The following is a 27,129-nucleotide window of genomic DNA, read 5'->3' as shown; positions in this document are numbered from 1 at the left end:
AGGAGATAAAAAAGACAGAGAGAGACTGTAACTCCCAGCAGATATAGTACTTCTGTACAAGACATAATCAAAAGTGTCTATCGAACCTCTGTAGATATACATTAAGGACTGACAAAATATACTGTATATATATATATATATATATATATATATATATATATATATATATATATAATACTGTGCAAAGGTTTTAGGCACTTGTGAAAAATGTTGCATAGTGAGGATTTCTTCAAAATCTATTAATTAATAAATATTGACTATATTTACTATTGACAAACTAAAGCTGAAAATATAAACCATCTTAAGACAAATGTTCAGTCATGCAACTCTATGTGGCACAAGCTGATAGATTCTTTGCATTGTTATCTGTTAGCCAACTGGCTCGCTCACCTGTGACATGTTAAGCCAATCAGCTTGCATGGTGTAAGCTAATTGGTCCTTTGACTTGTAATTGGGTAACTTAGCATCTAACATTTAAATGGCTCAGTTTTGCAGATAAGCTGTTTTTTCTGCAACAAGCTGCAAGAGATTTCTCAGGGAATATTATTTGCTAAGGTGGTTTGCTGGGGGTTGCCATCTGTCAGCTTGTACAGTAAGGTCTGCTTTTGGCCATGACACATACAAGCACGTCCTTAACAATGTAAGCTTTAGACAAATCTGGCTGGAACACATTGCTATCTCAGGTCATTAGATTAAATACATTTACACTTAGCTAGATTAAGTCACTAGATAAATAGTCTCAGTTACACATTATGAGTTAGGTCACTAGCCATGTAATATATTTGGCTAAGCAGGCCAAGACACACATAAATTTAGTTCATATTCATTACACCATTTGACCTGTGGCCAAGGCACACCTTTCTAGCATACACTCGGTGCACAAGGCTCTTCAGAGCAGCAGCAGTACACAAGCTTTGGTGATAGATCTGCTTGGTTGGGGGGTTGTGTTTTGTTTGCTATGTGTTTGTGGAGGTGAGGGTGTGGTCGAGCGCCCATCTGGGGAGAGAGAAAGTGGTAAGGACATCCACCTGAGATGAATTGTGACTAATTATCATCTCTATGTTCACAGTGAGGGTCAGGGGAGATAAAAAGATGGCCAGTTTACAGAGAGTGGAGAGAGAGACAGACACACCAGAGTCTTCGTGTCTGTCCCAGAGAGAGAGCCTTGTGTTGTGTGAAGCTAAAAAGCAGACGGTTTATTTGAGTGATGCTGAAAAGCCATCATTGTTACAGTGTTATGTGAAGTTTCCCTATTTTGTTGGGGGATTGTTTGTCTCATGTTTGGATGTGTTTGAATGGGAATGGAGTGTAAAATGTAGTGTGACTGCCTCTTTATACCATTGTAAAAGGGGCAGTCACACTACACTTTACACTCCATTCCCATTCAAACACGGGAGCCTACTCTGAACTACAAATCTGCATAACAAGAGGATGCATGACCAATAGAAGATTGAAACGTCACATATTAACCTCGTCTCAATTCAAAGGATACATATATCAAAGCAGTGTCTTTTTATTGCTTTTGGCAAGTGATGATTCAGTATCTTTTAACATTTTATCTTTTAATAGTTTTTGTTATTTGTGAAGTATTATTTACTAAAACCAGAAGTTCTCCCACGTGACATCATATCCTGATCTGTTGCATTATCCGAAAAACAAATGTGCATGCTCAAAGCCTAGTGTTACCACCCTTTTGCACCCCATGCCACTGCAGCAACACAGGTGGTGCAGTTTGCTTTCAATTTCTGTGTTTCCACCAGACTATTGGAGGGCAAATAGCATGCTGTGTGGCAGGTATGAAACCCAACCGAAGTGACTAAAATTATAGTAATTTGAAGCTGTGACCTGAAAATCTTAATTCTATTAATATTCAGCAACCGAGGGGTCTGGGTAGCTCAGCGATTATTGATGCTGACTACCACCCCTGGAGTCGTTAGTTTGAATCCAGGGTATGCCGAGTGACTCCAGTCAGGTCTCCTAAGTGACCAAATTGGCCCGGTTGCTAGGGAGGGTAGAGCCACAAACCTCCTTGTGGTCACAATTAGTGGTTCTCGCTCTCAATGGGGCGCGTGGTAAGTCGTGCTTGTATCGCGGAGAGTAGCATGAGCCTCCATGTGATAAGATGTCTCTCAGAATCTGAGGTAACTAAGACTTGGCCTCCGCCACCCCGATTGAGGTGACTAATCACGCCACCACGAGGACCTACTATGCAGTGGGAATAGGGCATTCCAAATTGGGGAGAAAAAGGGGATATACATGTATTTTATTTTTATATGCAGCAACAGAGGGCATATTAGAAGATGTACATAACTTTGAGCATCTTCTGCTGTGGTCAAAACAGAGGAAAGCTGATCATTTAAATCAAAAACAGAGATCATGAGAGATTCTCAAAAATATTTTTACAAAAAGGCAGTGTTATTAAATTTTGGGTTAGCAAAATATTACCATAAATTGCAAAAGCATCTTTGGTATAGTTTAGATGTCTTGAAAAACAAAAAACAATCTTCACAATAATTATACAATAAAATAAACAGCAAATAAAATGCTTTAAAACATTTACAAAGCATGTACTAAATCCCATGTACTAAATTGGAGTTTTAAATTAGATTTCAAACAGCTTTTTAAAGTGCATCAGATCTCAGTAGTTTGAGAAAATTAAGCATTATAGTGCATAGGATATCTGCTCTAACACTTTATCATAGGCATTTTGTACAGCATTCAGTGCACTGGACTTACTGTAATTACCATAAGATTTTATACAGCACATACTGTAAATATTACTGTAATTAACTTAAACAATACCATAAAGCCAGGATTTAAGTACATGTTATGCTAGCCATGCAGTCATCACAGGAAATATATATTTTTTAGATGCCTCACATTAAAAAAGAACTCCTTTACAGGGGGGAACATCATTATTGCAGGTTTGACAGGTATGTTCATCTGAATGACAGTACTTAATCAGAAATCCACCAATATTAGAAGATAAAGAAAAAAGGAAAATTATAACCACAAAAATAGATTAATGGAATAAAACAGTTTTTGGGTTCTTATCAAGGTGTTTTAGATGTTTGCACAATGTTGACACTCAGTTAAAATCACATTTTCAAAATAAAAGGAAAATATTACAATCTTAAAACCTTCTCAGCTTTGTCCTCTCATTAAAATGTACACAAGCATTTTAGACATTTTAATTTAAACATTAAAACCTAAAAAAAAAAAAAAGCCACCATTCCTATTTGTATTTCCATAAACTCTTGAGATGTTAGATTAAGCCGCATTGCACGGTGAATAATAATTACGAGTATTAGTTTGAATGAACCAGATGTTTATGTTGTTGTCATAGAGGAGTGTTTATACTAAAAGGCACATTATACTGTAGCTAGCATTTCATTTGACATTATTAATGGTTGACCACCTGGGTTGAGCTCAGCCTCATTCTGCATTAGTGATCATACTTGTGCTGTCTGCGTCATCAAAGTTGCGCTGGTAACGTACAGTTGAATGGAAGCGGTGTCTGTTTTTCTGGTACAAGAGGAAGGAGACAGCCGTGACGATGCAGAGGAGCAAGATGATGAAGAAGATCAAAGCCACTGGGCTACCTGGGTCTAAGACAATGTCATGAAACCAGAAAACAGACCAATTAAACCAGAGGTTTTCCAACCATACCTGGAGCCTCCCCAGCACTGCACTTTTTGGAATGCTCCATGAATCAGCTGCTGAGGCTCCAGGAACAATTTGAAAACACCTGAATTAAACAATCTCAACTACTCAAAAATACACTCACTGAGCACTTTATTATAAACACTATGGTCAGATGTCCCCCTCTCTTATTTTAAGCAATTTGATAGCACAGCAAAGCCCTTCATTAGGAATGGTAAACATCCCAGATTACATTTCGGTAAGTTGCATAGGCTGATTGACATAGGTGGGCTAAATTACCCAAGATTTTATTTTATTATTATGCATTCGGTCTCAGACATTTGGCCCTTTGGTCACTTCCACCTGAGAGATCCCTTCCCTGGTTTTGTATTGAACAGGAAGTTCTTGCCCCTATTTCGGCATTGCAAAGCCTTTCTATCAAACTAACTGGAGAAGTTAAGCTACACCCCGTTATCTTGCATTTGCACGCATTATGGACAAAAGTGTCCAGAGCATTTAATTCTGACATTTATTTAAATGTTGCTTTGAGCATACAGCTAAACCCAAAGTTACGTATTAATAAGTCCCCTTTCTGATGGACAGAGTGGGGGAGAGGTTATTTGGCTTTTTAGAAGGGTTCTCAGGGAGTGGCTATGGAGAGTGATTTGTAGTCTAGTGGGGTATGTGTTTTATTGATTTTGTTTGATTGTATATCTTGTTTTTTTAATGTATTTTTTATGTATTTTTTATATTTATTTTATTTTGATGATCTAGTTGTTGGTGATCACAGTAGTGCATTTTGGGGGGAGGGTTCTATTTAATGTGAATAATTGATTTAATTTTTTATGTTGTGTTTGTTTATTTTAACTTCAATAATCAATATTTTAAAATTGTCAAAAAAACAAACAAACATCAAGTCTACATCTAGAGATGCAAGATTTAACATTGATTCAATTGGACACCTAGCCAGTGTTATGATTGGCAGACAGGTCATCCTTAGGTGATGGAAGTCAGCTGGAGACCCTCATTTCAGGAGTGATTCACAGAGATGGGCAGGGTGGTGGCATTTAAGGAGGTGTCATATAGAAGGCTAGGCAACCGGGAGATGTTTGATAAAAAGTGGGGCAGCTATTTGGCATTTTTGGAGGACTCTAGGGGAGGGGCAGTGGAGAGGGACTATAGTTTTACATGTGTGTGTTAATTATTATTAATATAAATTTGGTTTTATCTGCATGTGTACTTGGGCTTTGGCCACAAGGATGTTTGTTGGGGTCTTGGGTACTGGGAGGGGGGTAATGTGGTTTAAGGGGGATAATGGCTGACTCTGTAAATGAATGTTTTGCTTTGTTATGTGTCATGATTGAGGAACAACCAATAAAAATGTTAATCTGAACAAAAAAATACTATGGTCCTAGTAAAGTGACTGACATGGTCTTCTTCTGCTGTAGCCCATTTGCCTCAAGGTTCGACGTGTTGTGCATTCTGAGATGCTATTCTGCTCACTACAATTGAACAGAGTGGTTATCTTTGTTACAGTAGCTTTTCTGTTAGCTTGAACCAGTCTTGCCATTCTCCGTTGACCTCTCTCATCAACAAGGTGTTTCTGTCTGCAGAACTACCTCTCACTGAATGTTTATGCTTTTGTCACCATTCTGAGTAACTCTAGAGACTGTTGTGTGTGAAAATCCCAGAAGATCAGCAGTTACAGAACTACTCAAACCAGCCCAACTGGCACCAACAATCATACCACTGTCGAAATCACTGAGATCACATTTTGTTCCCATTCTGATGGTTGTTTTGAACATTAACTGAAGCTCCTGACCTGTATCTTCATGATTTTAAGCACTGCACTGCTGCCACATGATTGGCTGATTAGCGATTATATAATCACATCAATAAGTAGATGTACAGGAGTTCTTAATAAAGCGGTCAGTGAGTATGTAATGTTTGGAAAGTCTGGCAAAGTTGAAAGATTTTGAGTTGGGGACTCACTTGCAGGTGCTTTGCAGACAATTCTGCTCCGACTGTTTGAGCAGCTAGCTTGGGTCCAAAGGCCATTACTCGACACAATAACTGCACAAGTCTGCTGTGATAATGATGGCTCTGATTTTGTTACCCAGTTAGAAAAGTCCAGTTTACTGCCATCTTCCCAACCTGTAGGCATACCTTAGGAGGAAGAAAGATTTACAAAGCTCATTTAAGTGAGATGGCAGGTACTACACACAGCTAGGAATAGCACAAAATTGGGTAAACCTTCCAACATTTTACTTTTATTATTGAAAAGTTAATGATTCATCATGATATGACCTCTGTAAAAAGGCAAAATACATATTACTAAGGCAAGATGACTAGCATTATTTTACCTTTGGAGTCAATATTGAGCCCCAGCCACACTCGACTGGTGATGGAAGGATTTTCACTCAAATACTTGGAGACAAAATCATTCTCCTCCTTACTCTTTATGGTTAACAGTTTGGAGGATGAATCTGAAAGAAAAACAGAAGAATCAAAATAGGTATTTTCCATTTTATGTCAGAGAGGACCTTTTTAGTTGTTTCACTTGTTATGTTAGGGTTGTAATTTGGAAAAATGATCTTAGAACAGTTTAGAAAAGAAACACAGGACAGTAATCAAAGTAACCAAGTAAAATTGCTCCCAACCAAGATATTTTCACTCACCCAGTTTCTGACACACATTCTTGGCATCCTCCATGTTTAAGACAGAGTAGTTGTACATATTGAAAGCATAACAGTGGTCTTTAAATGGGATCCAAGAAGACTGACCATCACCCTTAGGACAGCTGCTGCTGGACTGAGAAGAGACGGGAGCACTAGTCTCTATTAAAAAGTACACACACACAAAGGAAACCAGTTTTAGGCTGATCTTGCCAGAACAAGTGGACAGCATTAAATACAGGTGTAAACAGGGTCGCTTTTGAGGTGTAAACGCTTATCCATCCTGAAGCGTCCCGCATAGCAGCGAAACACCCACTCACCTGTCAAATCATCTGCTTTGCTGAGTTTTAAACCTTGCCGGATTTAAAGGAGTAACTTTTGTCTTTGTGTCATTTTGGACATACACTGACACGTAGTAGCTTGGATGCAGCATAATTTAAAATCAATATTTTTCAGTTTCAGATGCTATTGTAGAAATTTAGTATTCAAAGTTAGCCATGATTTCTTTAATCAATGAGTGAAAGTGTCAAATAACAGGACCGTTACTAAGATTAAGCGAGTAGTATTCGGCTGGTCATGTGATTCTAATATGGCAGACCCTCTCCATGTAGAATAAAACAGCTTTTATAAGGTCACTGATATGACTGGAGTCTTAATTTTAATGTGAGTGGTCATGATTTCCTACATATATTGCAAAATTACAATTCACATATTTGGGAGTTAATCCTATTTAATGAGGAAAGTGGTAATTTTACATGCACAAGACTTCACAGTTCTTCAGTGTGTCAGATATCAAAATGCAGTGACTCAGATAAGAAGCACACATATCTGAAGCTCAGTTAAAACAGGTACTCCACTTAAACAATAAAGAATTCTTCATAGATTCAACATAGATAAAATTGTATATCTGGGAGAATTTTGTTTATGTTGTGCTTGATCATCATGCAGTAATACATGTTTGATAAATGCAGTCATGAAATCAGAGACCCTCCCCTTGAAATCCAAACTAAAGTGGTCAAAGGAGATGCATTTGAGCAAACAGGTGTAAATGGCAATGTGTCCCGTCTGACCACTTGTGATCCGAGCACCTGAGATGGATCTTAATATCAGGTGTAAACATGGCCTTACTCTCACTGATGCGGTTGTAGCAGATGGCCCCCTCTTGTTGTACATGGCAGTTGACGGCAGTCCAGGTGCCTTTGGAGTCAACAAATACACACTTTTCCTCAGATTCATGGCCATCGTTTATAAATCCATCTGGCCAGTATTTTACCGGAGACCCATCAGACCACTCAAAGGGCCACCCGCTTACCTAGAGAAAAAGCCATACAAATTGCATGATTACGATATTGACAACTAATAACGTATTGCTTATCAGCATGAAAATACTTGAAATTCCACAAATCAAATAATACACAGTTATCCAGTTTTATAAAGTGAACCATTCAGTGCTACAAAGTCTAAAAACTAAAGCAAATCATTAAAAAAAATACAAAAGGCTGTACATCTTGATTGGAGAAGCCGATCCACAGTGGAAAGCCATCTCTTTTGGCGATCAGTGCCATGTTGTCATTAGTTGTCTTATCAGAAATGCTGGCAAGATGGCCTCCATTGCTGCCACACTCTTGCAGTGCCTGATACCAGTCCAGTTTCTTGGCCACCCGACGGTAACTTATGCCTTTTGGAGACTTAACGTCAGCCACATCATTCATGAACTCTTCTTTGGAATCTTTAAAAGATATTTGCATCTTTTAAGCTTAGTTTAATCCTTTTAATCACCTTTTAGCTGTTTTGCAGTTCACTTAAATGTATAGTTCACCAAAATTGAAAATTCTATCATCATTTACTCATCCTCATGTGGTTCCAAAAATGTATGACATTTCTTTTCTCTATGGAAAAAAGAAGTTTAGCAGAATGTTAGCCTCAGTCACCATTCACTATCATTGTCTTCAAAAAGATTCAATGAAAGTGAAAGGTGATTTAGACTAACATACTGCCTAACATATCCCGTTGTGTTCCTCAGAAACAGTTTGTCATATGGGTTTGGAACAACATGAGAGTGAGTAAATGAAGACTATTCATAGAAGAACTATTCCTTTAAATAGTCCTGCAGTAACAAACACATTTTCTGAAGTACAAATATTGCACATATTTTTAGTCTCTCAATTAATTTAATGTCATAAAATTGCATGCATTATAATTATTCTAAAGAATAATGGCAGTTTTGGTATAAATAATGAAATGTCTTAATATCCATACTGTGCATGCATATAAGGCAAAGCATGCTGAAAACTCATTGCTGATGGTTTACCATTTTCAATCTTGCACACCACAATGCTCCGCTGTTTGACGGCTGTGAAAAGGCGTTGATTTGTTATCACCTCCCACTCTCCGATCAAGTTGAGGCCAACCATAAAGGGCTCAGTGATGTTTGGTCTTCCACCGTATTTCCACTTGGAGTACTGCACATTGCTGCCATCTAGCCATTTCAGCTGCTCATCTGAATCAAAGACATAGTTAATATAGGAACAGTTCAAAATAGGTTTGAAATGGCATGAGGGTGAGATAACTGTATTTTCATGATTGGGTGAACAATCCCTTTAAGCTCTTTAAGATTGAAGCAGATTGAAGTTTGGGAGGTGATCATCTTACCTGTCCTGTTTTTGCTCATTCCCAGCCACACAAACACTGCCAGGTTTTTGAATGGCAACAGTTGCTGCCTGATAAATTCATTCTCTTCCTCATCACGGATGGTCAGGATTTCTCCATATCCAGCTTAAACGTAGACAAGATGGCCATAAAGCATCAGAAATTCAGGTTTAGTATAACAAATATAATGTTGTCAAGGTATCATTGGCCTTCTGGCACAAATATTACAAACAGTACTTAAAAAAGGGCAAATAGTGCACTTTTTCATAGCATAAAACTTTTGAAAATATTCCAGCATAAAATTACATGCCTCACCCAAACTACATTTCAATGGAACTTTCCTGCAGAATAATTTGTCTACGTTTAATAGGTCTCAGATATAAATTAACAACTATGTGTACCGAGAGACTTGCAGATCTGCTGGCCAGTCTTATTCCCCCACCTGGAGAATACCAGCAATAAAGTATAGCAGTTGTTCTTGAAGCGGACCCAGTTCTGTCCATTGCTCTTGTGAGGACATTTTACCAGACTCACTTCAGGTGTGATGCTCTCTTCTGTTATGGAAAATACATTTTAAAGCAAACAAAATCTTCAGTCACTGTTGAGGCTAGTTAGGACAAAAACTCAAGATTCATGGAAGAGATAACTTTTAGCGCTTTCAGATGTGAGACATTAATTGACCCTTTGCTAAAAGCATTTGTAACCAATCATATCTTAGCAACTGTTGCCGTTTCTCTGACAAGAGCTTGCTTCTTCCCAGTGAGGGTCTATGGGAGTAATGAGTGTTTGAGCAGTTAAGCGGAATTGTACAGAAATTATTCCAAAAAAACTTTGTTGCTGGGCCATTTTTAATAGTGACAAGGTAACTACAGAGGATACACTATTTTTACTTTCTTTATAAAAAAAAAATACATCTATAACATGAGCAAGGAGACCTATATTTGCTCCTTGGTAAATTAAACCAATAACTCAGTGATAATTCACCAAAAAATCACTCACTCTCAAGCATCCCAGATGTGTATGACTTTCTTTCTTTTGCAGAACACAAAGATTTAATAAGAATATCTCAGCTCTGTAGGTGCATTCAATGCAAGTGAATGGTGACCAGACCTTTGAAGTTTCAAAAATCACAAAAGGCAGAATAAAATTAATCCATATGTCTACAGTGGTTAAATCCATATCTTCAGAAGCAATATGATATGTGCTGGTAAGAAACAGATCAATATTTAAGTCCTTTTTTACAATCAATTCCCACTTTCACATTCTTCTTCTTTTGTTTTTGGCAATTCACATTTTTGTGCATATCGCCACCTATTGGGCAGGGAGGAGAATTTATAATAAAAAAAAAAACATAAATGTTGATCTATTTCTCACCCACAACATCATATCGCTTCTGACGAACCACTGGAGTCTTAAGGATTACTTTTATGCTGCCTTTATGTGCTTTTGGATCTCTATACTTTTGGTCACCATTCACTTGCATTGTATAAACCTACAGAATCGAGATATTCTTCTAAAAATATTTGTTTGTGTTCAGCAGAAGACAGAAAGTCATACACATCTGGGATTGCATGAGGGTGAGTAAATGAGAGAATTTTCATTCTTGGGTGAACTATTCCTTTAAGATTGTTGGTGTCAGTTAGACCAAGCTTTATGAAATCAAGAACTTCTGGATGTCTATTGAGTCACATTTTATAGGCTGCAGGTTGCACATTAAATAATGCAACAATCTTATCAAAACTGCATATTCCAATCTAATTTCTACAGTTTTCAATAAAATTACTGTATAATTTAACAATTTATTTTGCAACAAACGTCAGCTAAATATACTCACCAATGCCACTCTTCATTTTAGACCATGTAAGAATATTAATCAATAATGTTTATGAGAATATTTTGCCAAAAACTGTGCCATTCACAACAATCTCCCATTCATTCGAATGGGAAGTTCTGCAAAGCTTGTCAGAGCGAGCAATGGTAACCAAGAGGGGCGGAGCACAGCAAAGGGTCAATTGTACATAACATAAGCTTGTTGTTATCTTGTGTTGGCCTGTTAATTATAATTAAAGCAGTTTCATATATTATAAAAGGCTGCAACTGTTTTATGAATTGAATTATTTGAACAAATGGTCCTCACTGTGTGGAACGTGGCAGATTGCTCCTGAAAGTTCTTCCTCACACTCTGTAGCTTTCCAAAAGCCATCAGTGTCCAGATACACACAGGCCCCTGAGGTGGCTTCAGGGGTCCAGCGGTTGAATTCTGTGTGGCTATGGTCTGTCCAGTGGTAGTGCTCCCCATCCTTGATACATTTGGGGAGAAAAACAACAAAAACAAAAACAAATTAAGTTGGATCTAAGAGTCTTCCATGATTCAGTTAACTAAATTAACTGAGTTAGAGTATGTTTCATGTATTCCAGTATGTAAAATGTCAGTGAGTGAGTCACAAACTCTCACATCAGTGCTGTAGAGTCCAATCCAGAGGGGCTGTCCACCTCGAGAAACATTTACGGTGAGCACTGCTTGAATATATGCATCCGATATGCTGACAAGTTCCATATTCTGGCTCCGGCACAAGCTAAGAGCATCTACCCATGTTAAATTGTTCTGTTGTACCATCTTAAATGTATGATTAACAACATGGAACTCCTCTTTAGACACCACTGTTTCTTCAGGTTTATCTGGGAAATTGTCAATGAAAGTATATTTAAAAAAAATAATAAAAACAAAATGGTAATTTCAGGTCGATCAACAGAATATTTCTCTAAACTGGCTGCATGTACATGGTAGTTATAGTCTTATTTTATATCAACAGACTTAACCAGACCATTAAACATGGGAAGCATGCAGAGAGAGGGTTTTTTTTTAATTAAAGTGATAGTTCACCCAAAAAAAAAGATAAATTGTCACATCATTTACTCATCCTCATGCCATCCCAGATGTGTATGACTTTCTTTCTTTTGCAGAACACAAACAAAGATTTAATAAGAATCTCAGCTCTGTAGGTCCATTCAATGCAAGTGAATGGTGACCAGACCATTGAAGCTTCCTAAAAATCACAAAAGGCAGAATAAAAGTAATCCATATGTCTCCAGTGGTTAAATCCATATCTTCAGAAGCTATATGATATGTGCTGGTAAGAAACAGATCAATATTTAAGTTATTTTTTTTTTACAATCAATCCCCACTTTCTCTCTTGTTCTTTTGTTTTTGGCAATTCAAATTCTTTGAACAAATCGCCACCTACTGGGCAGGGAGGAGAATTTATAATAAAAAAGGACTTAAATGTTGATCCGCATCTGATGAACCACTGAAGTCATATGGATTACTTTTATGCTGCCTTTATGTGCTTTTTGGACCTTCAAATTGCATTGTATAGACCTACAGAAATGAGATATTCTTATAAAAATATTTGTTTGTGTTCAGCAGAAGACAGAAAGTCATACACATCTGGGATTGCATGAGGGTGAGTAAATGAGAGAATTTTCATTCTTGGGTGAACTATTCCTTTAAGATTGTTGGTGTCAGTTAGACCAAGCTTTATGATAACAAGAACTTCTGGATGTCTATTGAGAGTCACATTTTATAGGCTGCAGGTTGCACATTAAAAAATGCATTATTCCAAACTCATTGGCTGGCTATGGAGACAGTTATAAATTCAAATGGGAATCACTTTGTTGCATACTGATCTAATATTGTGGCATTATCAATTTCATATTTACCTGCCCCTAAGAAAACTTTTGTTAGGTTGTTTTACATGGTATCTAATTGGTCAGATCTTGGCCAGAATAAGCTGCAAAGTGGACCACGCTTTGTGCCGATAGCGAAAGGTCTGGCTCTGCAACATTACACCTTAGCTAATAGGACAGCACATAACATAACCACTATAAAGTTTCTGTAGAAACATACAGGCGATTGGAATAATTGGTGTTGGCTCCTACCTGAGTAAAGTTGACAGACACTGAGATACTGACGGTCAGAACAGGAAGAGTAGTCCCAGGTGCCCATCATGTCAGAATGAGCATCATTATACATGTAGGCACACAGTTCCAGGGAGTCTTGTTCAAATTTCTGTCATGCAAATCAAGGTGAAAAAAAAGAGAAAGCCTCACTGGTTGTTCAAGACAACTGTAGCCTCCAGTGCTTTGGCTAACTGGATCACACCTAAATGAATAGCTAGCACACTGAAATGAGTACACTATCAAAGCAGATATGGACACTTGCATTGATGAACATGTGTCGTAACTGGCCATGCAGCAGTGGATTGAAGTTCAGATATGTAACCGGTAAGTTGTCCACCCATTGGGTGTCATGAAGCTTGAACGTCAGCCCTATCCAGACATTCTGAGGTTGCCCTGGTAACATGGGTAACAGGGTAGTGATGAAATCTACATGGAGGTAATGCAAGAAGGACAAATGGAGAGAAAGAGTCAGAAATGCCAAAAAGCATGGCTATGTATACTAAAAGCGTGAAACCTCATTGGATTCTAACAGTATACAACTAAACACACCCTGTTCGGCTTGGTTAGATATGGTGAGCAGGGAGCCACTTAGACTCTGACAGAAGTCGTTCGCTTCCTTGAAGGTCCGAAAAGTAGACTTAGACAAAACCCTGTAGCACTGCAAGAAACAAACACAATGGAATGATGAAGCAGATTTTTACATTTTCTTAAGAAAATGTTAGTGGTATTTGGCTGTGCAAAATTTTCTGCCACGATGTTAGAATGTTGTGGGTGGTTTCCAGGGTATTGCCATGTGGACGCTATGGTGTTTCAAGTGGTATTTAGTCCATTGCTTATTTGTCCCTAGATATTGCTTTGGCATGGATATTTTGATCATTCTTGGTTTACTCTACATTTTTTGTCAGTTTAAATAATCTGCCAGATGTACAGTGCATCTGGAAAGTATTCACTTCAGCGCTTCACTTTTTCCACATTTCGTTATGTTACAGCCTTATTTCAAAATGGATTAAATTCATTATTTTCCTCAAAATTCTACAAACAATACCCCATAATGACACAATGAAAGCAGTTTGTTTTAAATCTTTGCAAATTTATTAAAAATTATTATTATTCATTATTATTATTATTATTACATTATTATTCACAGCCTTTGCTCAATACTTTGTTGAAGCACCTTTGGCACTGTTACGCTTGAGCAACGAGGCAGACGAGGAGGTGCGGATCCAAACGCAGTTTAAACTTTATTTAATTAAGTACAAAGGAAAAACACAAAGAAACAACCCACGATGGGGAAATGAAACATAAACTGAGAAAGCTGACCAGGGTAGACACGAACAGGGAACTCGGGAGGGAAAGATACACCGGGTTAACATCAAACAACGATAGACGAAGACTGAACAAAGACACAGGGTATAAATACATAAACAAGGGAAAACGGGACCAATGAACAAACAGAACTCAAACAAGATAACAAGGTGATTAACAGAAGTAAAAGGCAAACTAATGAGGACAGGTGAAAACAATGAACAGAGGAAACACGAACGCTAACAAAGAGACTATGGAGTTACATAAGGGACTAAAGTGAAAACTAAGAAATGCAAAAGTGACAACAATGGTAAACAAAAGGGCAACAGTGAAACAAGACAGGGTATTCATAACAGAGCCCCTCTCAAAGGATCGGCTTCCAGACGATCCTAGAAGACAAAGACAAAAGACAAAAAACCCACAGAGAACAAAATGATGGCACCGGGGCAGACAGGCAGACCAGGGGGCACAAGAACAAGGAGGCAGTCCAAGGGGCACAGAGGGCAGGCAGGAAGTCCGGGGGGGCCACGAGGGGAAATGAGACAGTCCACAGGGGCACAAAGGGAGATGAGACAGTCCACGGGGGGCACAAAGGGAGATGAGACAGTCCACGGGGGCACAAGGGACAATTAGGCAGTCCATGGGGGCACAAAGGGACAGGTTTAGGAGGCCGGGGTGGTATCGACCGGGCAGGGACAGGTTTCGATGGTCTGGGAGCTGGCCACCGGGCAAGGGTAGGTGCAGGAGGCCTGGGAGCTGGCCACAGGGCAAGGATAGGTTTGGGGGACCTGGGAGGAGGCCACTGGACAGGGACTGGGTCAGGAGGCCGGGGGGGAGGCCTCAGGACGGGAACAGGGTCAGGAGGCCTGGGTGGAGGCCACCGGACAGGGACTGGGTCAGGGGGCCTGGGAAGAGGCCACGGGACTGGGACTGGGTCAGGAGGTCTGGGAAGAGGCCACAGGACAGAGGCTGGCAGAGCCGTGTGAGGTGGAGCCAAGGAGGACTTCGGAGGCGGAGCCGTAGAAGACTTGGGAGGCGGTGCCAAAGGAGGCTTAGGCAGGGCCGTGGCAGACTCAGGCGGTAAGGCCTTGGGCAGGTCAGGAGGCGGAACAGTGTTGGGCGGAGCCAAGGGAGGCGATGGTGTAGAAGGCTCAGAAGGCGGAGCCACTGGAGGTGGAGCCGAAGGTGGCGAGGGCGAAGAAGGCTCTGAAGACGGAGCCAATGGAGGCTTCGGAGGCGGAGCCGGGAGAGGCTCGGGAGGTGGAATTGAAGGAGGTTCAGGAGGTGGAGCTGAAAGAGGCTCAGGAGGCGGAGCCGAGGTAGGCGGCACCGTGGGAGGCTTTAGGAGCGGAGACCAGGAAGACTCTGGAGGCTCTGGGGGCAGAGACGTAGGAGGCTCTGAGGGTGAAGCCGTCGAAGGCTTGAGTGGCTCGACAGGCGGAGCCGGAGGAAGCTCGGGAGGTGGAGCCATAGGAGGCTCGGGGGGCTCTGAGGGCGGAGCCGTTGAAGGCTTGAGTGGCTCGATCGGCGGAGCCATAGGAGGCTCGGGAGGCTCGGCGGGTGGTGCCGTCGAAGGCTTGAGTGGATCGAGAGGCAGAGATATAGGAGGCTCTGGAAGCGGAGCCGCAGGAGGCCCCGGGGGCAGAGCTGCAGGAGGCTCGAGAGGCGGAGCTGCAGGAGGCTCAAGAGGCTCTGGGGGCAGAGCTGTCGAAGGCTTGAGTGGATCGGGAGACGGAGCCGTAGGAGGCCCTGGGGGCGGAGCCGTAGGAGACTCAAGAGGCTCTGGGGACGGAGCCCTGGAAGGCTCGAGAGGCGGAGCCCTGGGTGGCTCGAGAGGCCTGGAAGGTGAAGCCCTGGAAGGCTCGAGAGGCTTGAGAGACGGAGCCGTGGGAGGCTCGAGAGGCTTGAGGGGCGGAGCCCTGGCAGGCTCGAGAGGCTTGAGGGGCGGAGCCTTGGTAGGATCGGAGGGCGGAGCTCTGGAAAGCTTGGGAGGCTTGAGAGGCGGAGCCCTGGAAGGCTCGAGAGACTTGAGAGGCGGAGCCCTGGAAGGCTCGAGAGGCTTGAGGGGTGGAGCCCTGGTAGGCTCGAGGGGCTTGGGAGGCGGAGCCCTAGAAGGCTCGAGAGGCTTGAGAGGTGGAGCTCTGGGAAGCTCGGAGGGCGGAGCTCTGGAAAGCTCGGGAGGCTTGAGAGACGGAGCCCTGGAAGACTCGAGAGACTTGAGAGGCGGAGCCCTGGGAGGCTCGAGAGGCTTGAGGGGCGGTGCCCTGGAAGGCTCAAGAGGCTTGAGGGGCGGAGCCCTGGTAGGCTCGAGGGGCTTGAGGGGCGGAGCCCTGGAAGGCTCGAGGGGCGGAGCCCTGGAAGGCTCGAGGGGCTTGAGGGGCGGAGCCCTGGAAGGCTCGAAAGGCTTGAGGGGCGGAGCCCTGGAAGGCTCGAGAGGCTTGAGGGGCGGAGCCCTGGGAGGCTCGAGAGGCTTGAGAGGCGGAGCTCTGGGAAGCTCGGAGGGCGGAGCTCTGGAAAGCTCGGGAGGCTTGAGAGACGGAGCCCTGGAAAGCTCGGGAGGCGGAGCTCTGGAAAGCTCGGGAGGCGGAGCTCTGGATAGCTCGGGAAACTCGGAAGGCGGAGCTCTGGAAAGCTCGGGAAACTCGGAAGGCGGAGCTCTGGAAAGCTCGGGAAACTCGGAAGGCGGAGCTCTGGAAAGCTCGGGAAACTCGGAAGGCGGAGCTCTGGAAAGCTCGGGAGGAGGAGCCCTAGAAGGCTCGAGAGGTGCTGGCTCTAGGATGGGCACGACCACTGGCGCTGGCTCTTGGACGGACCTGGCTACTGGCACTGGCTCTTGGATGGTCACGGCTACTGGCGCTGGCTCAGGGATGGTCGAGGCTACAGGCGCTGGCTCAGGGATGGTCGAGGCTACAGGCGCTGGCTCAGGGACGGTCGAGGCTACAGGCGCTGGCTCAGGGACGGTTGAGGCTACAGGCGCTGGCTCAGGGACGGTCGAGGCTACAGGCGCTGGCTCAGGGACGGTCGAGGCTACAGGCACTGGCTCAGGGACGGTCGAGGCTACAGGCGCTGGCTTGGGGACGGTCGAGGGCTCAGGCTCGCTCACAGTGACATGCGTGGGCTTTAGCTCGCTCACCGTGACATGCGTGGGCTCTGGCTCGCAGACCAGGGCTGGCGCGGGCCGGGAGGCGGAAGCCCGTCTTCTCTCCCTCCTCCGGGCAGACGCAGTGGGCCGCGCTGGCTCATGGAAGGCGACAGGCGTGGGGACGGGCTCGCTGACAGGTGGGGCTGGTGCGACAGAAAGCGCCAAGGACGACTGGGGAGTCACCACAGTGGGAGGAGAGGTGGAATCCTCCTCGGCGAAGACCACGGTGTAGGGTGAGCCGCAGACCAGTAAGGTCGCCTCCAGGAAGTCGTGGAGAGTCCAGCCAAGCGTTGCCGGCGCAAACGCTCCCTGAGCTGAACCGTGTAAAGTGTCCCTGAAGAAGACCACCAGGGCTGAGTCCGGGAAGTCTGTGAACTTCGCCAGCCGAGGAAGTCGCTGATGTGGTCTTCAACAGGGCGGCCCTCTTGTTTGAGGTTGAGCAACCGGCAGTTGGCCCGTGATAACTGCTGGATCCATAGTTGGTCTATCGCTCTGTTACGCTTGAGCAACGAGGCAGACGAGGAGGTGCGGATCCAAACGCAGTTTAAACTTTATTTAATTAAGTACAAAGGAAAAACACAAAGAAACAACCCACTGATGGGGAAATGAAACATAAACTGAGAAAGCTGACCAGGGTAGACACGTAACAGGGAACTCGGAGGGAAAGATACACCGGGTTAACATCAAACAACGATAGATCTAAGACTGAACAAAGACACAGGGTATAAATACATAAACAAGGGAAAAAGGGACCAATGAACAAACAGAACTCAAACAAGATAACAAGGTGATTAACAGAAGTAAAAGGCAAACTAATGAGGACAGGTGAAAACAATGAACAGAGGAAACACGAACGCTAACAAAGAGACTATGGAGTTACATAAGGGACTAAAGTGAAAACTAAGAAATGCAAAAGTGACAACAATGGTAAACAAAAGGGCAACAGTGAAACAAGACAGGGTATTCATAACAGGCACAAATTACAGTCTCAAGTTGTTTTTGTGTATGATGCTACAAGCTTGGCACAACCATTTTTGGGCAGTTTCCCCTATTCTTCTTTGCGGGACATCTCAAGCTTCACCAGGTTGGATGGGGAGTGTCAGTGCACAGCCATTTTCAGATCTCCCCAGAGATGTTCAATCGGGTTCAAGTCTGGGCTCTGGCTGGGCCACTCAAGGACATTCACAGAGTTGTCCCATTGCCACTCTTTTGTTATCTTGGCTGTGTGCTTGGGGTCGTTGTCCTGTTGGAAGATGAACCTTTGCCCCAGTCTGAGGTCCAGAGGGCTCTAGAGCAGGTTGTCATCAAGGATGTCTCTGTACATTGCTGCATTCATCTTTCCCTCGATCCTGACTAGTCTCCCAGTTCCTGCCGCTGAAAAACATCCCCACAGCATGATGCTGCCACACCATGCTTCACTGTAGGGATGGTATTGGCCAGGTGATGAGTGGTGTCTGGTTTCCTCCAGACATAACGCTTGCCATTCAGGCCAAAGAGTTCAATGTTTGTTTCATCAGACCAGAGAATTTCGTTTCTCATGGTCTGAGAGACGTTCCAGACAGGCTGTCATGTGCCTTTTACTGAGGAGTAGCTTCCGTCTGGCCATTCTACCATACAGGCCTGATAGGTGGAGTGCTGCAGAGATGGTTGTTCTTCTGGAAGGTTCTCTTTCCACAGAGAAATGCTGGAGCTCGGTCAGAGTGACCATCGGGTTCTAGGTCACCTCCCTGACTAAGGCCCTACTCCCCCGATCACTCAGTTTAGCCGGGCGGCCAGCTCAGAAGAGTCCTGGTGGTTCCAAACTTCTTCCATTTACAGATGATGGAGGCCACTGTGCTCATTGGGACCTTCAATGCAGCAGAAATTGTTCTGTACCCTTCCCCAGATCTGTGCCTCGATACAATCCAGTCTCTGAGGTCTTCAGACAATTCCTTGGACTTCATGGCTTGGTTTGTGCTCTGACATGCACTGTTAACTGTGGGACCTTGTATAGACAGGTGTGTGTCTTTCCAAATCATGTCCAATCAACTGAATTTACCACAGGTGGACTCCAATCACATTGTAGAAACAGGATGTACCTGAGCTCAATTTTGAGTGTCATGACAAAGGCTGTGAATACTTATGTACGTGTGATTTTTTATTTTTTTTATTTTTAATACATTTGCAAAGATTTCAAACAAACTGCTTTTACGGTGTCATTATGGGGTATTGTTTGTAGAATTTTGAGGAAAATAATAAATTTAATCAATTTTGGAATAAGGCTGTAACATAACTAAATGTGGAAAAAGTGAAGCACTGTGAATACTTTCCGGATGCACGGTAAATCGTAAGTCCCATCTTTTAAAAAAGTAATAACACACGTCTCCTCAACAAACTGCATCATTTGAGGTATCATCATGCTCAACAAACTGCATCATTTGTGTCCATAGAAAAATGTGCACACCGAAATTTAACACGTACAGCAGTGTTAGAGGGTTTGATCAAATCTCTAACCCTAATAAGAGCAATAGTACTATTAATACAATTGAAAAACATTTGTTCAAAACACTAGGGATGTGGTTAGCTGTCAGTGCATGGACATGAGAGCCATCAGTGAATGTCAGACCTTGTCTCTGAAGTGATTGTCATTGTTGTCACACTTGGTGCCAGCTGGGTGCGGTTCTGGGGTTCCTTTCTCTGCAGATGTGACATTCAGAGTCTCGCATATGAAAGGCTGTCTTTCATTACAACTCCCGCTGAAAACTAAAGCAAATAAGATTAAAGAGGATCATACAAGTTGCTTCACTGGTTGTAGGATGGTAGTAATTTCCTAGCATTTGGAATAATCACATTGTAACATCACAAGTAAATGAATCAATGTGGAAGTGACAGTATGATTCAGAGCAAAATAGCCAGGGTAGAGTTGATGTGTTGTTTTTTAATTTTTAAAATCAACACCAATTCACACAGTGTCTGCTCCAAAACCTAGTGAGCTGCCTCACTGCCACAAACTCACTACAGCTCCTACCTGCCTTCTATGGCATTATCCTAACGGTCACGAAGCCTGACTAATTTTACTCCCATGAGCATAACTATATAGAGTGGAGAGATTTTTTGGTAAAATTTCAACTCCAACAGCTGAATCATTAGGGGTCTGTTCCATAACATAGGCAGCCGTTTTCTGTGGCAGCATCCTTACTGGAATGATGCCTCATTACATACTGTAGATGGCAATTTCTCACATCATTCATATGGTGCTCGCCACTCGCAGCACATGAGAAACTAGACTCGCTGCTGATTTCAATACATGTGACATGAAAGGATCAACGTGATACTGTTAAAAGTATAAATACACCTCGTACACAAATTTTGGGGTGGGAAATAGTCAGTTTACTATTATTTTTAATGATATTTTTCAGTATTGAATGGATTATAAATACATTTATAATGTAAATTTGCTTCATCTGCCATCTTGGATTTATTTTTCCACAGAGCTAATCACGGTGCATTTTGGGATCGCCTACCCAGGGTAGGATACATATGGACTTCTCATTTCTTAAATTGTGCATCCTCGTTTCCATTCCTTGCTACCTTTCCTCATTTACTAGCTCCAAACTCTTAGGAAATGAGGAAAGGATGGAAGGAAAGGAAACGCTTTCCTCGCTCCTCCGTCCTCAGCCCATGACCCGCAAACCGCTCTCATCAAGGACATATCAATTCTCTAAATGCACCACGAGGAGGCAAGGATTTTAGCCAGAAGAAGCTTCACGAGCAAGCTTGAGCAAAGAAGCACAGGAGCATCCTATGCGGAAGACTTTTTAATTGAAGCAGCTGGAGCACACTTAAATTATCCTCCCCTTTTCCATCTGGTTCAATAGTTTAAATTCAAGTTTCACATTTACAGTTTAAATAAACCGTAATTGTCCCATATTTCAACAGTGCATCTTTAATTATTTGGATTTATTATGAATATATATATATATATATATATATATATATATATATATATATATATATATATATATATATATATATATATTTTTTTTTGTAATTAAAATGTTTTATTGATTAAAAAAAAAACAACAACACATGCACCAAATCAACATTTAATATTTAACCCCCACTAATATCCCTCCCCAAACACCATCCCCACCCTAACCCCCAATGAACACCCCTGGGGTCACTTAAAATAACACACACACACACACACACACACACACACACACACACACACACAATAAATAAACATACATAATTAAACTAGACTTCTCTCTCTGCCCATCCCTTACCCGAGAATCCCCTAAAGCTGTTCAATAATTAACCAATTTTCTGAAAAAAGTCCCTAGCCATCTGCTCGCCACCTCCTTGAAAGCTGCCACCCTCCCAATCTCCGCACACCACGTGGAAATGATGCCACTCTGTCTGACTTCCAACCCATTAAAATAATTTCTCTGCCAATCATAATACTGGTCAGAACCCAATTTTTTACATCTTAATCCCCCAAATGCATGACTGCCCCATTGGCCAAAATACAAAGTCTGGGGCAAAGTAAAATTTACGTGCCCAAAATGTCACACAAACAATTCTGAACCCCCAAAAGACATGGGTTGTGTCACTGATTGGCATCGCCAGCAGGTGGGTGTCTTTAAGTCCAAACCTATACAATCTAGAGGGGGTCCAATAAAATCTATGTAAAATCTTGAATTGCTCAAGGCAAACCCTTGCATCTCTAGATATAGACTTGACATTTTTTAGAATCTTAGCCCACACTCCCTCCTCCAATACCAAGTTTAAATCTTTCTCCCATAATCTCTTGAGAGAAGTTGAAGCTCCGTCTCCCAGACTCTGAATAAGCAAGGAGTAATATACTGATGCCTCATGACCTTTTCCAAAAGCAGTAATCAACACTCCCAGAGTATCTACCACTTTAGGGGTGTGTGTGCTACTCCCAAAAACAATACAGAGCAGGTGGCACAGCTGTAAATACCTATAAAACTTAGATCCGGGAATCCCAAAATGTTGTACCAAATTCTCAAAAGATCTCAACAATCCACTCTCATACAGGTCACCGAGTGTAGTAACCCAACTCAAAATCAAAAATCAATACCTTCCTTCTTTTAATGGGGTGCCCCAACCATTCACATTACACATGGATGGACAATTCACGCATATTAGAAAAAATGTATTGCTTGTCAAACATAAAATTATTAAGACCACATTCCAACATTAGTGCAACAGTCAAATCCCGAACCAAATAAACAGAAGAAAGAAAAACGTGCACATTAACCCCACGCACGACAGCGCCAACTGACGTCCATCCCTCTAAACTCAAACAGTCCATGTACACCTATGAGAGCCCCTATGACAACTTTGCCATCGGATTGCTTGAGTCTAGTGCTTCTGTACAAATTTTGTGAGACAGAATTACAAAACAGAAAATAATCTATAAAACAAACTAAAAAAAATAAACAAATCAAAGAATGTGTAGATTAATTCCTCAAAACTGTCTCTAAGGTGTGTTCCTCCACAAAACAAACTCCAGCCAATAGGATGCATAAACTCAAGGAACATGCAGATTAATCCACTAATGTCCAGATGGAGTGTTATTCCACAAAAAAACTATAGCAGCTAGGCGGAGCCAACACAAAAAGAAACAAAAAAGGCACCTAGCTTCCACGGACGGTCAAGTAAATGTTCAGAGAGTCAAGCTCACTTGGGTCAACGTGAGAAACACACTATGACTTCCTCAGTCCATTGATTTTATGAAAGACATAACTTGTTGTGGGCATGTAAAGATTTTGCAGCCATCCTAGTATCTATTCTCAATTTGGCTGGAAACATCAGTGCAAAAAGCAAACTTCCATTGATGTAAGAGTTTCTTGCATTCCTTGAATTGATCACGTTTCTCTCGTTGAATTCGCAAAATCCGGGAACAAGAAAATGTTGTGGTTTTTCCAAGAAAGCCTGTATTCTTTTATCGCCTCGCGTAACACAAATCTTTATCGGATGATCTCAGAAATTTGGCTAGAATTGATCGGTTCTCCCTCAGCGGATCTCCTAGCTGGGACTCGGTCAAGTAGACTTGGGAAGAGCTCGTCTCACCATATCTCGACCTTCCTCATGCTCAGGAATTCCAACAATTCAGACATTGTTTTGCAGATTATGATTCTGCATTCCCAAATTCATTCCAAATCTGCTTTGGATGCTAGCAGATTAGCAGCTAATTCCCTCTCCGATGACTCCTGATAACTGATCCATTCCTGTTTCTCGACGTCCCCGATTATTGTAACCAACTCAGTGAATTACATCTCCATCACAGTAATCGATCGACGTATTACAGCTAAATCCTCCAAGCCTGCAACAACCTTCACCAGCATTACAGACATACTGGACAGTTGACTTTTAATTTATCCCGCAGCACCGTCCAAATTGAGTCCCTGGTCTGCAGCCCTGTCTGGGGTGTCATCTTGAGCACGTAAGTGTCTTTTAACATCTCCAGAGCCCAAGGATTTTGAATTCTCTGACATGTTAACTTCATAGAACAGTTATGTAGTAGGGTGTATTGAATCTCACCGGTTTATAATATAAAAAAAAAAAAAAATTTGCAAAGTTCACAGAGCTCGCTGTTCACACGTCCGACCTCCCCATGGCGTCACGTAACTCCTCGCGAATATATTAATTAATCAATAAATGGCTGTGTCAGATGTGAAGGGGGATGAGAATCTATGCATGTCTGAGGTTTTTTGACCAAAAAGTCTTCCAGATAGGATGCTCCTGTGCTTCCTCGTTCAATCATCCTCGGAATGATTCCTATGTCCTCCGTCATGATGGCGGACTTTGTTTAGTTTCCGGGTCAGGGGCTCGAGGACGGAGGAGCGAGGAAACGAAAAAGCACAATTAAAGAAATGAGAAACACCCATGATGCTACCTTTAGAAATTGACCAAAACTAGATATTTTGAGGCCGCATAATTAAGATACCACCTTTTGGAACAGCCTTCGCTTTGGGAGCACGCCTATGACTCCTTAAAATGCTGCCACTAAAGGAAGCTCACTAGGTTTTGGAACAGACCTTAAGCCTCAAAAAACCTAGTGAGCTGCCTACTTGAGCTGCTTATTTGCCCTTCTGCAGCCAGTATGTAAGAAACCCTTTAAGTTAAGAAAACCCTTAAGACACAATTACAACTTTAATCTCTATACTTAGTGGATTTCTTGTAACTCAGCTCTGATGCAAATTCTGTTGTTGTTCCAAAACTAAACAACATTTGCTTCTGAATACCCTGAAATCGACCCCATTCTGCCGAATTACTGACAACTGCCATCCCCCATCTCCTGTTTTACTGACAAGTACCATTCCCCATCAGATATTTTTGCATTATTTCAAATGTGTTCACTTTTCTCTGTGGCGTTACTTGTAACATATTGCATGAGCAACCATGAGACTAGGTTATGGTGCCATGGAAACCAAGAATTTATAGCTTTCACTCAAAGACACATGTTCTGGTCCCATGGAAACCAGAAAGTAATCTCGTTCACATACACACTGGTGAGTGCGATTCTGAGGTTGCATTTTCACTCTAAAATGACACTTTTACTCCATTGATGGTTAGTTTAGGTTGAGGTTTGGGACAGGGGATAGAGTTAAAAAAATGCATTCCTGTTGAGTGTACCACATCATTTACAGCTAAAAATACAACTCGCTTTGGTGGACATTTACCCTGAAAAGAGTCAACAGCACTTCCAACTTCGGCCACTTGGCAGCAGTTAAATTTCAGTAAGTCATTTTCATCAGCAGGACTTCTGATCTCCTGTCACCAAATTCACAGTGTAATCAGTCTAAAGTAAGGCAGGAAAATTTTGTTGTCTTCTAAGACCACTAATTTTGGCCAAATTTTAGGCAGCATCGCATGTGTCCTTCATGGATATGGCAATCCCAGAAAGCATTGTGATAAGCTCAGTGAAAACTAGTTCAGCAAACTCGAGAAAAGTGCTTATTATCAATAATTTTATTCAATACTGAACTCTATAAAAATGGCTCCATCTATTTAAATTGCACTGTTCCACCCAAAATGTGTGTGTGCTAGATTGTTTGTGCTTCTCATTGTAGCTTTACAAAATATGCTAATGCCAAACTCTATTGGAATCAGTTGTAAGCACTGGTCAAGTCTCTGTTACAGTTAACATGAGGAGTGCTATTTGTGTGGTGCTACAAGGGGTTGCTGTCTATGTTGAGTGTCCAGTCAGTAACTAACTGTAAGATGCTACCTTAGAAAATATCTGCCGAAGTAGAAAATAGACAGTGAGAAACTAGGTCTTGGAACAGAGCAATAGACAGTACTTTAGGAATCAATATAAAACAATTTTCAGAGAGCACTCTCATACCAGGCATAATGGAAAGGGGAGTAATTGAGGAGCACCTGCCCAAAAATGCTGAATGATAGTAGTGCATGGGGCTAAGCCTACGAGAAAACACAAACACACATCTGCACACATCTGCAAAGTCCATCTAAAGAGTTCATTAACAAACTGAATAATAGATAGAGTTGAATACACTAGCTGCTTAAAGAAACTCATCTTCATGTCTTTCCAAACCCATTTGAACCATTCTTCCATGGAACACCAAAGCCGCCATCTTTTGTATTTTATTTATCTCAAAGCTATCATTTGGCTTTAGAAGACTTTAAAAAAGCACAATAAAAGTGTTCCATTTGGCTCATGTGCTATATTCAGTGTCATTTCGGAGCTTTACAGCCCCAGACCACTTTCATTTTCATTATGGAAAGAAGCAACCAGGATATTCTTTAACATTTTTAAAAATGGGTTTGGAACAGCATGGGGGTAAATAAATAATGACATAATTTTTATTTTTAGGTGAACTATTCATTTAATGAGGTTTGGATGAGGTATGATAAATCAGAACTTACATAAAAGGGATGTGAGGACCGGGGTAATGAAGGTTTGCCCACCACCTCACAATCTCTTTCCCTGAATGCTTCAAAAGATCATCAAAATTAATCAATGACTCACATGGACAGTCATAATCCTATTTATTCCATCTCTCTAAACACCCCCCCCCCCTCTCTGGCACCTCATAAAGATGCTCCTGAAGATGGCGGGCAGCATTAAAGGTCTCAGGTTCTGCGAGTTTGCTGTTGTTGCTGCTGCAGTACATTACAGCCTCATCAAAGGACAACTTTGGATCTGTTACAAACCAAAACTCCTGCCCGTCTATAAACACAGAGGTCTCGTGGTGTCCATCTGTTGGAGTAGGCAATCATACAAATTGGTCACTGATTTCCACACAAAACATAAACAAATATCAACAAAACATTTGAACATTTAATTTAATATGAGCATTTAAATTCTACCTGGGTTGTACCACTCTGGTGCTTTTGGTGTTTGACCTAGAATTTGTAAACAGAATCAAAGACCATCAAATGAAATTGACTTTCTTAAAAATATTACTATGTACTGTATAATTTTCTCAAGTAGATACAGATGAAAAAACTATTTTGATTGAATCTATATAAATTGTGGCTTAATATTGTACTAGGTACAGTTGAAATCAGAAGTTTACATACACCTTAGCCAAATACATTTAAACTCAGTTTTTCACAATTCCTGTCATTTAATCATAGAAAACATTCCCCGTCTTAGGTCAGTTAGGATCACTACTTTATTTATATGAAATGTCAGAATAATAGTAGAGAGAATTATTTATTTCAGCTTTTATTTCTTTCATCACATTCCCAGTGGGTCAGACATGTACATAAACTTTG

At 41.8% G+C, this 27,129-nt stretch overlaps 1 protein-coding gene across 2 annotated transcripts in view; it reads right to left on the bottom strand.

Moving 5' to 3' along the window:
- Nucleotides 1-1,513: 1,513 nt before the first annotated feature.
- ly75 (lymphocyte antigen 75) overlaps nucleotides 1,514-27,129 on the bottom strand; it is a 46,502-nt gene continuing 20,886 nt past the window's right edge. For both annotated transcript variants that reach the window (XM_052101412.1, XM_052101414.1), the window contains exons 17-35: nucleotides 26,719-26,754; nucleotides 26,439-26,608; nucleotides 26,275-26,342; nucleotides 25,733-25,809; nucleotides 19,979-20,115; nucleotides 13,476-13,584; nucleotides 13,189-13,352; nucleotides 12,906-13,035; nucleotides 11,422-11,645; nucleotides 11,104-11,266; nucleotides 9,368-9,520; nucleotides 8,970-9,092; nucleotides 8,629-8,817; nucleotides 7,823-8,046; nucleotides 7,446-7,629; nucleotides 6,321-6,479; nucleotides 6,006-6,128; nucleotides 5,635-5,808; nucleotides 1,514-3,608 (exon numbers count right to left, since the gene is read on the bottom strand). In XM_052101412.1, the coding sequence (XP_051957372.1) occupies nucleotides 3,436-3,608; nucleotides 5,635-5,808; nucleotides 6,006-6,128; nucleotides 6,321-6,479; nucleotides 7,446-7,629; nucleotides 7,823-8,046; nucleotides 8,629-8,817; nucleotides 8,970-9,092; nucleotides 9,368-9,520; nucleotides 11,104-11,266; nucleotides 11,422-11,645; nucleotides 12,906-13,035; nucleotides 13,189-13,352; nucleotides 13,476-13,584; nucleotides 19,979-20,115; nucleotides 25,733-25,809; nucleotides 26,275-26,342; nucleotides 26,439-26,608; nucleotides 26,719-26,754 (2,780 nt within the window). In that variant the 3' untranslated portion in view covers nucleotides 1,514-3,435. The remainder of the gene's footprint in view (nucleotides 3,609-5,634; nucleotides 5,809-6,005; nucleotides 6,129-6,320; nucleotides 6,480-7,445; nucleotides 7,630-7,822; nucleotides 8,047-8,628; nucleotides 8,818-8,969; nucleotides 9,093-9,367; nucleotides 9,521-11,103; nucleotides 11,267-11,421; nucleotides 11,646-12,905; nucleotides 13,036-13,188; nucleotides 13,353-13,475; nucleotides 13,585-19,978; nucleotides 20,116-25,732; nucleotides 25,810-26,274; nucleotides 26,343-26,438; nucleotides 26,609-26,718; nucleotides 26,755-27,129) is intronic.

This window comes from Xyrauchen texanus, chromosome 32 (assembly GCF_025860055.1).
Source record: "Xyrauchen texanus isolate HMW12.3.18 chromosome 32, RBS_HiC_50CHRs, whole genome shotgun sequence".
Taxonomy (NCBI): domain Eukaryota; kingdom Metazoa; phylum Chordata; class Actinopteri; order Cypriniformes; family Catostomidae; genus Xyrauchen; species Xyrauchen texanus.
Note: the sequence above shows the minus strand (reverse complement) of the source record. Positions and strands in the feature narration are given on the sequence as shown.